Source organism: Ursus maritimus, unplaced genomic scaffold, assembly GCF_017311325.1.
Source record: "Ursus maritimus isolate PB19 unplaced genomic scaffold, ASM1731132v1 scaffold_17, whole genome shotgun sequence".
In the NCBI taxonomy this organism is placed as follows: Eukaryota; Metazoa; Chordata; class Mammalia; order Carnivora; family Ursidae; genus Ursus; species Ursus maritimus.
The window spans coordinates 55418266-55430793 of NW_024424119.1; the positions used below are offsets into that span (position 1 = coordinate 55418266).

Consider the following 12528-nt stretch of genomic DNA (forward strand, 5'->3'; position numbering starts at 1 on the left):
CCGTCCTTCCTGACACGGACCGGTCAAAACTGCCCTTTAGAGTAACTGTGATTCAGATGTAAAATTAGTGATTTTTATTCCTAAAAAAGCCCCAGATGTTTTTGCGGGGAAACAGAGATTTGCTCTGTGGGAGGGACGAGTTTGCGGGGAACTTGGTCAGTGCTAGTGCTGGCCGTGGGCCTTCGGGGCCCTGCCGGGTGAAGGTTCCCTTGGACTTGGCGGCCTCTCCAGCCTCAAGACCAGGTCATGGAATGCACAGAGTCAGGGGCCTCGGCCACCCTCCCTCGACCACAGGAGCCTCTTTCGTTGAGCCTTGCCTGGTGTGAACAAGCCTTCTGGTCACGCGGTTTCCCTGGGGACGGCCGGGGCGGTTCCTTGCCGGTGCCCTCTCCTGAGGCAGCTGGGCCTGTGGTGGCCTTGCCTCTGAGCATCCGGGGGCATGCGCTACCCCCCGAGAGTCCCTCTCCGGGGCTCCACACGGCATCCTGGGAAAGGTGGCAGGAGCAGAGAGTTGTGTTCTTGGGCTCTTGCGCTGCCGTGAGTTCAAGGACGTGCACAAAATCAGCTTCAGTCCGGTGCGCACCCTAACACCCTGGGGCCTCTCCCTCACGAGAGGCAGGCTGTCCTTCCAGCCTCCCGACTGGCTGCAGGCACTGCCTGCCGAGCACCGGCCTCCCGCCCCCCCTTCTGGTCCTTGCAGGCGTGACTGGCCCAGTGTGCTGGCTGCAGTGCCGCTGGGGGGGCCCTCCCAGCAGAGCCAGGGGCTGCAAGGCTGCCTTCCGGGGGTGTGTGTGTGTGCGTCCCCCACCCCCCACCCCCAGCCTCGCCTTCTTGGTGCTGCATGCATCTGCCTGCCTTCAGCTTCTCCGTCCTCTCCTCGGCCGTGCCCGCGGGATGGGAGCGCTCTGCACCCAGGCCCTGTCGCTGGGAGCTCTCCCGGTGGAACTTCTCAGCGGCCCACCCACTGCCCTTGTGCCACGCTGCTCCCGAAGGCTGGTCGTCGTCCTCTGTCCCTGCTGGTGGCACCTGCAGCCCCACACGCCCACGGTTCCAGGAACTGCAGCTCACGGAGCAGGGAGGGAGGAGGGCTGACGCCGGTGTACCTGTGGGCCGGCCTCCTCCCCGCTCCCCGTGAGCCCGTGGGTCCTCTGGTCCTCACCAACAGCCACACACCCTCACGGGTCATCGCGGGGCTGCGATAAGATACGACAAGGCCAAGTGCTCTCAGTGTTAGCGTTTCCGTTCCCCACCATCACCCCTCCCCCCAGGATACCTCTCAGGGACCGTCTCTAACCCTCGCCTAGACCACCTCTGCATTTGAGAGAGAGAAGGCCGAGCACGGGGGCCTCTTGACTCCGAAGGAGGGCGGTGTGCTCCCCCGGCCCGGCTGCGGCAGCAGCTTGCCATGTGGGTGTCGGAATGAGTCAGGGGTGCTGTCCTGTTAGCTCCCCGGAGCCTGGCCCCTTGTCTCAGATAGTGTCGTCGTTTGGTGACTGGTCCTCCCTTGCCACGTCAGGAGATTGGGGAAAGAACAAGGTCATCGACAGGGTCTGCTTTTGCAGGACATCGTAAACCGGGAATCCGACGCGGACGTTTGGAAGACCATCTTGTCAGAGGTGCGCCTGGTGCACGTCAACACCTCCGTGGCCCTCAAGGTACAAGGGCGCCGCGTTTGGCTCGCCTGGCTTGGCTGGGGGCTCACGACCTTGGGTTACCGGACCCTCTGGGCTAAACGGGCTCTTCGTGGGCAGGATGTCTGGCTAACATCCATGTTTCCCTCACATGGAACGGGGAGGACTCCCAACTTCTCAGACTGAATCCTGACGTGGCGGGTCCACGGAGGGGCTGCCGCCCTTGCCGGCTGCGGACAGAGTGACTGGGTGGCGGGGGTGGGGGGAAGAGCCGGGGCCTCGGGCCTCCGCGTCATGTGCTGTCACCCCCACCCCCCCGTTTTGCTAGCTGAGCGGGGCCCACCTCCCGGACTGGGGGTTCCGGCAGCTGGAGGTCGTGGGGGAGAAGGTGTCCCGGGGCTACCACGAGAGCATGGTGTGGAACGTGGAGGAACATCGATATGGCAAGAGTGAGTCCGGCCAAGCCGCGGGGCTTCCCGTCGCTGCCGCTTTAACAAGGGCTCTGATTCCCCCGGGGACCGGACGCACTGTCCACACTCTGCGGAGCCGAGCCCCAAACGAGCAAACTATCCCCCGGAGGTATCGCCGGAAGGCGGTGCAAGCTGAGCTTCCTGAGTGGAGAGATCCAGACTTGATGGGGGATCACGAATGGCAGGGAAAGCTAAAGCAGCGACGCTGTGGGCTGTTTGAAAAGGGGGACGTGGGATTTTCTCCGAGCTGACGGCTTCTGTTGTGAACCCCCTGACCTGCTGGTGTTCTTCTGGGTCCGGCGTGTGCTGTCAGGCCAGGAGCAGAAGGAGAGGGAGCTGGAGCTGCACTCGCCCGCGCAGATGGACGTCAGCAGAAACCTGAGCTTCATGGCCAGGTTCCTGGAGCTGCAGGTGACCGGCCGGGGCGGCATGGCTCTGCCTGGGGGTGCTGGCTCCTCGACAGAGCAAGCTGCTCCCTCCCGTCATCAGCCTTTGACTGCGGACCTGGCTGAGTGGGGACTGTTCCTCTGTCTCTGCTCTAAGTGGCAGATGCCACACGGTCGGCCCCGGGCTTGTGGCTTTGCAGGCAGGAATAGCCAGGACCAGGCAGTGTAGCCTTGCCACACGGCCAGAGTATGTTTGGAGCCCCCCAGGTCAGGGCAAAGTGCACCAGGTCAACGTGATGGAGCCCTAGAGGGGTCAGAATCGGAAACTCGGGGTCCTGAGGCTAAAAGCGTTTTTAGCACCAAGTTCAGTTGCTTCCCTGCAGACAGGGTGACGGGGGCCTGGGGTGGGGCCTCAGCTGCCGCCTATGCTGGGTGGTCCAGATGAACGTGAAGCTGGACACCCACGTGAAAGGGACACCCCAGCCCCTCGGACAGGCCCCCGAGCGAGGACAGTGTCCGGCTGTGTGTGCGACTGCAGCCTCTGGCCTTTTTGCAGTGGAGGATGCTGACGGTGAAGAGTGACGGCTCGGAGCACAAGTACAGCTCCTCGCCGCTGGACTGGGTCACCCTGGACACCAGCATCGCCTACTGGCTGCACCCCAGGACCAGTGTAAGCGGGCGCTCGTGCGGGCGGCGGGGCGCTCGCCCGAGGCTCCCCTGGCGTGGAGAGCCGCCGTGGCCTCCCGCCCAGCCCTCGCTGTGTCTGGGCCCTTCCCGGTGAGATCTGGCAGCACGGGGCCAGTACGCCCATCAGGCGTGAGGAGTGAGGTCCTAGCACGTCCGCACATTGAAGGAAACCAGCCTTTACTGCTTTTGTGGGAGCGCATCGTTCCCCCTCTTCTGACAAAAGTGGTTTTTAAAATATTCCCGCTTTGTTCTGTGCAGAGCACGAGCGGCTGGGCCCATCGTGCTTTGTTAGCTTCCGTGTCATCCCTCCTCCCCTCGTAGAATGAAGAGTCCTGGAGCTGGCACTCCACGCTCCACCAATATTCCCCGGATGAGTTCACGCTGGAAACGCTCCCCTTTCTCCTTCCCCCACCCCCGGCGCGGAGTTGAGCGGTCACTTGCTGTGAAGCAGGGTCCTTAGCTCTGTGTGGCCCCAGGTTCACTCTCTGTGGGAAGTTGTTAAAGCAAGAACGTCGGCCTTCCCAGTTGCATTTCCGCCTAGCCCTCTTCCCGGAGCAGTGAGCTGGGGTCCAGCCCGCACCCCTGTTCCAGGTGCAGGCACGCGGGCGTCGTCGGGGGTTGGTTCCTCTGAGCGGCCGGTGGCTCACAGGGTCCCCCTGTGCCCTCACAGGCTCAGATCCACCTGCTCGGGAACGTCGTGATCTGGGCTTCGGCCAGCCTCGCCACGGTGGTCTACGCTCTGCTCTTCCTCTGGTACCTGCTGCGACGCCGAAGGAGCATCCGCGATCTGCCCGAGGGTTAGTGCAGCTCGCCTCCCGCGAGTGCTGGCCGCGCTTCGGGCCGGCCTCCCCAGGAGCCTGTGCCTTAAGGCGACCTCGTTTCTGCATGGCAGGAGCCGAAATCTGTCTTGTCTCCCTGGAGACAAAATGGTGCAGTTGGGTTCCCACGCTGTGTTAGAGGCTTCTCCGGGGAAATGCGGGCACCAGGCAGCCGTGGCCCTGGCCCCAGGACACGAGCACAGCCTTAGTGCCTGCGCTCTGGGATGGCTGGCCGGCACAGGGTGGCCCCAGGCGCGGGGTTACTCCCGCACTGCTGTTTGCATAACAGAAACCACGGCAGACCATGTTGAAGCAGACAAGAAATAAAGACCCAGGCAGGGTGGCCCCCCCGCCCCCTCTTCCTGCTGACTCCTGCCCCAGTGGGCAGGGCGGCTGTCCAAATTCAGCCCCTCACAGCCCTGGCTCCCAGGAGCCCCACCCACTTGCGGGTGAGCCCAGAGGAGGAGCGGGGCCTGGGGGAGGGCTGGTATGGCTCAGAGGGTTGGGATGGTGAGGATCCCGCAGGGAGCTACAGAAGGTTCTTAGGACATCCCTCTTTCTCCAGAGATCACGGGAAGGGTCGGGAGGTGGGGGAAAACGGAGAGCGTCTGTACTGTAAAGAGGAACGCAGCCCATGGGACTGGCGTGGGACTGGCGGAGAGCCTTTGCAGCACTGGCTCAGGGCGGCCTTCCCTGCAGATTCCTGGCTGCGCTGGGTGCTGGCCGGGGCTCTGTGCGCCGGTGGCTGGGCGGTGAACTACCTCCCCTTCTTCATGATGGAGAAGACGCTCTTCCTGTACCACTACCTTCCGGCGCTCACCTTCCAGATCCTCCTGCTCCCCGCGGTCCTGCAGCACATCAGCGACCACCTGTGCAGGTACAGGGCCTCCGCGGCCACGCCTCCGACGGTGCCAGGTCCAGGGGTGTCCCAAGTGGTGACTTGGGTGTGGTGTGGGAGGGGCCAACGGGGCACCAGGGGAGGAAGGTGTGGCTGGCTGGAGGCTGGGAGAGACGGCTCCTGGGTGTCGGTGCGGGAGCGGGGGAAGGCGGCTTATGGCCCCAGATCAGCCGGTGGTGTTAGCCGGGTGGCATGGTGTGCAGTAGAGAAACCAGAGAGCTTTGTGAGCCAGTGTGAGTTCTGGAAGCTGGGCTGAAGGGCGTGGACTCACTGTCTTGGGGGGTTGGGAGCCGCACAGCCCCTCAGGAGGGCTGCGGTGTGATCATGCCGCGTGGGGATGCTACTCTGGCACCGGAGCGGAGATGGGAGATTCTGGAAGATGCACGAGGGGGTCACGTTCAGCGCCCGGGGCAGGGGGGCAGCGTGCTCGTCACGGCGAGGAGCCGCCAGGCCCCCCGTGCCTGTGCTCCGGTACCCGCAGGTCCCCGCCCCTGAGGAGCCTCTTCAGCGCCCTGGTCGTGGCGTGGTACTCCTGCGCCTGTCACGTGTTCATCACGCTGCGCCCGCTCACCTACGGGGACAAGTCGCTCTCGCCCAGCGAACTCAAGGCCCTTCGCTGGAAAGACAGCTGGGACATCCTGATCCGAAAATACTAGCAGGACGCACACGGTGAATGTGTGACAGGCTGGGGTCAGGGTAGGAGGAGCGGTCGTCTGGAACCATGTTCGTCTTTGACAGAGCAGCCCGAAGCTGGGCCGGCTGGCCAGGCCACCGTCCTCTCGTTCTTCACACAGGCCGCTGATGAGCAGTTCGAGCCGAGCTTCCGTTTTCCAGGCAATAAAGAACGTGCCCTGTGCGTCCACTGGCGCCCAAGGGCCCCCGAACCGGGCCATGCTGAGCGGCTAGCGGGGGCCTCGCAATGGAGAAACCGCGGGAGGGGAGCGGGCGGCGATGGGGTGAGTTCGGGTCGAAGCAGCCGAGGCCCCGGTCCTCTGTCCCGAGCGCCCACTGGAGCTGCCGAGCCATGGCCGTCTCCACCGCCGTCCCCGGTGAGGCCTGGAGGAGCCGGCCTGCGACACTTGAGCGTCAAGCAAGCTACCAGATGACGGGCCCCTGATGCTGGTCACTGCAGCGAAGAGCCCGGGACCCCTCACTGCTGCCGACGTGGCGGGGGCGCACCAGCCAGCAGCACCTCCAGCGGGTTGAGGCTCCTGTGAGCCCCGCGTACCCCCGTCCTGAATTTGCCTTCTGTGTACGATTAAAAAAAGGGACACACCGGCACTGGTATTTGGTGTTATTTATTCATTCTGCAAAAGGGCACAGTAAGCTTGATGAGACTGTCACACGGCCGTCAGAAAGCAGCCACGGCCCAGCTCTACTGAGGTCCTATCCGCAACTACACTCAGTGCTCGACGGGAGGAAACCGGGAGTGCCCATGCAGCCTAGCCGGTGGCGAGGGGAAAGCGTCACTTTTACACAGACGGTGCCATTTTGGAGGGAAGACAAACCAGGACGACACCGGCCACAGGCATGGCGCGTGCAGCCGGGGACTCAGTGTGCGCGAGGAGACTGGCTGGTGTTGGACACTGTGCCCTGGACGTGGCCCGGGGTTCCCCCGGGGAAGGCCTGGCCACACAGCACCCGGGGCCCAGGCGGCTCCCGAGCAGGCCCGCGTATGGAGACGGCATGCGCCAGCCTGCCTCCCGCCACCCCCTCCCGTGTTGCGTTTGATGCTGGTTAAGGAAAGGCTTGTTCCCGGGGCTCCTTCCTTGGCGCACAGCCCAGGAGGAAGGCAAGCTCTCTGTGGCTCCTCACATCGGTCTGCCACTGCTGAGGCACGAAACTCGGTTACTAGGTCACAGCTCACGTGGGAGAATAAATAACGAAACACTCGCACGTGTAACACATAGAAAGGGGAAGTACTCGCTCCTCAAACCTCTGTTTCAGTTGCACGTGTGTGGGAACCAGGTCGACCTAGGGTCTCTCTCTCTGTGGGTTCCTGTCACACACTGGGACAGCCACGGCGACCAGGCTGTGTGCTCCATGTTCCCAAAAGATGTGACCAGCTCACCACACGTTCTGGGGCATTTCTCAGTAACTTAGACTTCTAACCCTCCTTAACGTGAGGAAGCAGGTGTAGACGTCGGGAGGGCGTGCCAACATCCCGTCGAGTGTAACAGGTGCAGCGAGGACCACTGTGATCCCCGTCCCATCCCGTCCGTACCATCTGGCGCCCAGAGGAAGCAGCGGTTGCGTTTATAGGGGCGGAGCACCCCGCTCCTCAGTGGGGTCGGCTGCTGGACTCCAGGTGCGATCGCTTGCCAGAGGTCAGCACCCCGGGACGGTCTCCCGGCTCAGGGAACGTCCTCTTGTAGCTCCGCCCGTTGGCCCCCCGTTGCCACTTGCAGAGGTCGCCGCTCAGGATGTCCTGGATGTGCTGCACGATCAGGTTGATGGCCACTGCGGCAAAGACAGACGGAGCGCTCAGCCACGTGCGTCCCCCTCCACGCCTCAAGGCCGGGCTCGACCTGCTGCCGGCTCCCGGGGCCGCAGGGCCCGCAGCGGCTCGGGGCCCAGGGCACCCGCTTCCCATGAAGGCTTCCCGGCGGCGCTGAGTCTCAGTGGACAGAAACCCGCGGGTGGGGGAAGGCGCACAAGACCACTGCCCGGCCCGGTCTGCGGGGTTTCTGTTCCCCAAGAGCCCGCGCAAAATGCTTTCTGCCAACGAGCGGGTCCCAGTCAGTACAGGTATCAGATAACTGACAAATCAGAGGGCGTCCGTTCAAGCTCTCCAACGTGTTAAATATATTTTTTAAGTATTCTTTGAACTTATGCCATAAACGTACGGGGATGGCAACCCTCATCACCTCAGCGTTAACTGCCAGGACACGGCAGGGTCTGCTCCCGGGCCCCGGGAAGCAGACCAAGGGGTCAGGCCCGGTCCTTACCCATGTTGTCGACCCCTCGAGGAATTATCACGTCCGCATACTTCTTGGTCTGCAAGGCAAAAAGCAGATCTCAGGATATCTGTCCCCCTGGGGACTTCTGGTTGTTCGACACCAGACTCGACGGCAGGAGAGCAGTCCCGGGGGTGGCTGGGACCAGGACTCAGGTGTTAGGCAGGTGTGAGGCAGGAGGAGAAGCCTAGGAAGCCAAAAGATGTGTTTCTCCCCCGGCGTCTCTGAAATGCTCCTGCATTTTCCTGGGAACACCATCTCGGGGACAGTTCTGTGCTAACGCTTACTGAGCCAAGTGACCTGTGGCACCCTTCTGCCACACGTGACCCTCTTCCTCCGGAACTAGGAACCTTTCTGCGAGAAGCCCGGAGCAGGGAGCAGGAGACGGGTGAGGCATACCCCCTGGACAGTACGTACGAAGCCCTGTGCCGTACCTGCCTCCACGCTAACACCCGGTCCCTGCAGGTGCTCCGCCAGGTGAGGGCGGGGACAGAGACACCAGGAGGAACAGGGCCACCGAGGAGGGACCCCAACCAGACGTTGCTGAGGGGGACACACCTCCATCAGGCCAAGCAGAGGGAGAGAAAAAGGAAGCAGTCTGAGATGGGCTGACTGTTCAGTGTAGCGGGTGTGTGGACATGGGCCAGATCCTGGGGCAGCTGTGTCTACAGGCAGTGGGGACCCACCGAAGCCACGAGCACGGGAGGGCCAGGCTGGCTTCACGGGGGGTGCTCGCTGGTGGGGAGCAGAAGAGGGGTTGGAGAGGGGCAGGAGAAGAGCTGACGAAGGTCGCACTACAGGGAGGGACACGGTCACCCCGGCCGGACTTGGTGGGTGGCTGCACGTAAAGGGAGCGGGAAGTTCAAGGTCAGTGCTGGGGCACAGCCTCCACACACAGTCACCCGGGGGGACTGGGTGTCGAGTTTTACCGTAAACTACCTGCTCTGCCAATGTCTTTCGTTCTGCGAATAACAGAGACAGTAGGGTTATCAATTTACTTTTCTAATCACTTTCCGGACACCGTGGATGTAAAAAAACGTTCTCTTCCAACAGCAGCAGACAGAACTCATCTGTCTACTCGACGGAAGCAGGGACCCTGGCTCCGTTTCCTTTGTGCTGTATTTTCCTTTTAAGAAGCGCAATGTTATGCTTCCCTTTCAAACCACCTGTAAGTCCTATCCAGTAGGAGCTGGAAAGTGCAGGGAAAGACACACGGCCTCAGGCCGCTGAGTGCCAGCCAAGAGCAGCCTGGAGGAACAGGTGGCATGGGTGGGGTCAGCAAGTGCCTGCGCCGTGCCACGGACGTGCCCGTGTGGGCGGGGGACGGACACGAGTCCCTGCCCCTGTGCAGCTCCCCATTCCGAGGGGGGGCAAGCAAGGCGCAGCGAGCCTCAGCCAGCCAGAGGCGCCCTGGAGGGCGGAAAGCAGGTGGGCCGGGAGCAAAGGGTCCTCGGGGTGACCCTGGGAGGGTCACGCAGGCGGCGTGGAGAAAGGCCTGAAGCAGGGAAGAGGGGAGTTGCGTGGACCTGGGGGCCAAGGGGCTTTTCCAGACAGAGGAAGGGACTCGCACAGACAATGATTTTAGAGCGGAGAACTTGTTCCTGCGAGGAGGCATAATAAGCTAACTTCTCCGTTCGTAAATCAGACCCCGCTCCCCCATGATTCGGCTCTCACGGAACAGGGCGCCAAGGGTCTTCTTGAAAAGGGAGGAAAGGGGTCCCCAAGCAAGCGAAACAGGTACCGGCAGGCAGAACTCCTCGAAGGCAGGTTTGACGAAGGTGGTGTACTGGGTCAGGATCTGCTCCAGGTCCCGCCCGCGGCGCACGTCCCGGAGAACTGAGGCAGAAGGAGCAAGGCGGTCAGGACTCGCGGCCGGCCTCAGCCAGCACGAGAGAGAGGCCTGCGGCCGCCTTACCTCTTCTCGACAGCCTGACGTCAGAGTCCGTGTCCACGAAGAGGCGCAGATGAAACATGTCCCGGACCTCCTGGCTGTAGAACACCAGGATGCCCTCGAACAGGACCACGTCTGCGGGGTAGACCACCGTGGTCTCTGCTAACCTGCGAGGCGACACCAGGAGATGGGCCCCGCTAGAGCTACGGGATCTGGGGACCCCAGGCACAGGGGGCTCCAGTCCCCGGGCACGTACCTCGTGGAGGGGGACAAATCAGAGCAGGGGACAGGCTAGCTGGCCCCCGGTCCCTCTCCCAGGAACCACCTTGCTCACCTTGAGTGGGTCACAAAATCATAGGTTGGGACCTCGACAGTTTTGCCCTCCACGATGTTCTTCAGAGTCCTGTGCATCAGGTCATTATCAAAAGCATCTGCAGGGACGGAACAAAAGGCAAGACTATCCAGGCGTCCTTGCGCTGGGGGTGGGAGCGAACTTCCTCTGTCCCGGGGGGGGGGGGCAGCCACAGCGTGGTGCTGGCCATACCAACGACCCTCAGGAACATCTGGACTGTGGGCTGCCCCTGCAGTTCACATTAGCAGGCTGCTGTCCCACGCAGAAGTTTGGACCCAGGGATTTTCGGATCGGCCAGCACTGGGAGGTAGGTGGGTCAGGCACCTGCTTCTTTTTCTGGGAAATAACCACTAACTGATGCTCCTCAGGCCTTCTTCTCACATGGGAGCCAGCCACAGGGTGGAATCTTCTAGCAGTGGCAGGCCAGGGGAGGCTGGCTCTTTCCCCTCATCTGTCTACCTCATTTGCACCTGACCCCTGATCAGACCAGACCAGACATGGCCCTCTTGTTTACCCACTGCTTCCCCTGCCAGCCTCTCAAGGACTTTGCCCCAGGGCAGGTGGGGAGAGGATGTGCTGTGCACAAAGGACCCCACACAGCAGGAAGGTGGGGGGATTTCTCCATGACCACAGTCATGGCAGAGCAGTGGTGACTGGCTCCAACTGAGGGAGCCGGCAGCTCCTGCAGCGCTGCTCGGGGTGCAGGGAACGAAGCAAAGTTCTTTCTGACTTAATCACACAGCCTGCTCCAGCTCAGGCTACCTTAGAAATGTCACGGAACCACGGGGATCTCTCCGCATCGCTGGCCAACCCCAGAGCCAGTCCCCTTGGTCTGTCCTCCTCCCTCACTCCCCTCAGGGTCTTCAGCTGCACCTGGGTGATCGAAATTGTACTGCCCCTTCAATGCCTTGGCCTTCTGTTCTGGGGTCAGGACCTTGTAGAACCTGTCTTGACTCAGGATGACCAGCTTCCGCTGCCGGTGGTCCACTTCGTTCTGGCCGAGCAGCTCCATGATCTTCTCACACACAGTGGACTGGGAATACACAAACACGATTCCCGCCTGGACCTGCCCCTCCTGCCACGGAGCTGGCCTCTGGAGACACTGACCCACCAGCCCCCAGGGGCTGCCCAGCAGGCCACTGGCAGGTGGGGCTGGCCTGGGGGGAAGGCCGCGCGGCGCCGGCAGGGGCAGCACGCACCCGGGGGCCCGGGACGACACCAGCGGGGAGGTTGCGGGGAGCCCGAGGGCAAGCGCTCCACGCCCTGCCTGCACCCCGGCCCTGGCCTGGCCCACGACGGCCGCAGCCCCTCGCCCCTCCGCTCCGGGCCCCGGGGAAGGCGCCTTGGCAGCCTCCGCTCCCGCCCTAGCGGAGGCGCCTCGGCAGCCAGGAGCCGGGGGTCTCCTGCCCGGCTGGAGGCTGGATCGGTCCGCTCCGAGTCGCAGGGGGCCGAGGGTCGAGGTGGCACGCAGGCCCCACCGGGCCGCGCGGCCCCTTACCTTCCCGCTCGCGGTGCCGCCGCTCACCCCGATCAGGAAGGGCCGCTGGTGAGGACGGTCCGCCTCCGGCGCGGCGCCCTCGCAGTCGCCGCCTCCAGCCGAAGCCATCCCGGGCTCCGCTGCCCGGCATCAGGTTCCTGACTCCCGCCGCCTACCCGAACCAGCCGGCCCGCCCGCCCCCGCGGGAAGGTCGGAGACGCCCCCCGAGGCTCCACTTCCGGGAGGAGCGCGGCGCGGCGGGGGCGGGGCGGTGGGAGCGCGCGGGGTGCGGCGGGAGTTGTAGTCCGAGGCGACCCCGGGCCCTGCGCCCGCTTGCGGCGGGTCGGCTCGCCTGCGGCTGGGTTGCCCGCGGCCCCTGGTGCTGCGGGTTTGCTGGAAAGGACGAAAGCCACTCGGTAGCGCCGCTGGCTGCCCGAGTCTCCGGATGCGGCGCCGCCTCCCCAGCAGAGGCGGTGACCGCGAAAGTTCCCTCCGTCCGCGCCTCCGGTGCCTGGGGGCGTCGGGGATGATTCAACCCCTCCCAGCAGGGCCGGGTCGGGGCGAGGGTAGCGCCAGGACCGGCAAGTCAGCCTCCTGAGCCCGGAGTCGGAAACTCACCGACTTTACGGCCTCGTGGGCGGTAACCCCGGCAGCGCGGTATGGCTTCGGCTCCTATCTCGCGTCCTCGCCATGTGTCCGGCCCTCCCTGCCAGCGCACAGCCCCTTAGCCTGCCTCCCTTAGCCCCTGAAGCCCGTCCTCCACAGGGGCCGTCAATTTCCTAACATTGTCCTGATCGTGCCGCTCATCCCCCCCACCCCCGCCTTCAGTGGTTCCCCACGGCCTCTGCAGCAAGTGTCGCCTCCTTAACCTCCCCGGGCACGTGGTGGTGACAGCGATGACTCCTGCATTAGGCGGGCTGTGAGCCAAGGAAGCCGAGACCGAGTCCGCTGGGTACCCCTG

General features: G+C 63.6%; 2 protein-coding genes across 10 annotated transcripts in view; one reads left to right on the plus strand and one right to left on the minus strand.

The window, feature by feature from the left end:
• POMT1 (protein O-mannosyltransferase 1) overlaps positions 1–12528 on the plus strand; it is a 27084-nt gene that overhangs the window by 11510 nt on the left and 3046 nt on the right. For 6 of the 8 annotated variants that reach the window (XM_040632098.1, XM_040632093.1, XM_040632096.1 and 3 more), the window contains 7 exons: positions 1563–1655; positions 1960–2080; positions 2415–2512; positions 3044–3157; positions 3845–3971; positions 4692–4869; positions 5372–6171. In XM_040632098.1, the coding sequence (XP_040488032.1) occupies positions 1563–1655; positions 1960–2080; positions 2415–2512; positions 3044–3157; positions 3845–3971; positions 4692–4869; positions 5372–5546 (906 nt within the window). In that variant the 3' untranslated portion in view covers positions 5547–6171. Of the gene's footprint in view, positions 1–1562; positions 1656–1959; positions 2081–2414; positions 2513–3043; positions 3158–3495; positions 3766–3844; positions 3972–4691; positions 4870–5371; positions 6172–12528 lie in introns of those variants that run through there. The other 2 variants (XR_005835289.1, XM_040632095.1) reach the window with 2 other exon arrangements.
• UCK1 (uridine-cytidine kinase 1) lies at positions 6173–11818 on the minus strand. Of its 2 annotated transcripts, XM_040632099.1 has the most exons (7): positions 11589–11812; positions 10964–11123; positions 10073–10169; positions 9763–9905; positions 9589–9683; positions 7839–7887; positions 6173–7350 (listed from the first exon to the last, which is right to left on the minus strand). In XM_040632099.1, the coding sequence occupies exons 1-7, from the start codon at positions 11694–11696 to the stop codon at positions 7172–7174; spliced, it is 831 nt and encodes a 276-aa protein (XP_040488033.1). In that variant the 5' UTR covers positions 11697–11812; the 3' UTR covers positions 6173–7171. The 2 variants fall into 2 exon arrangements, with proteins under 2 accessions (XP_040488033.1, XP_040488034.1); XM_040632100.1 differs by lacking the exon at positions 9589–9683 and having other exon boundaries at positions 11589–11818.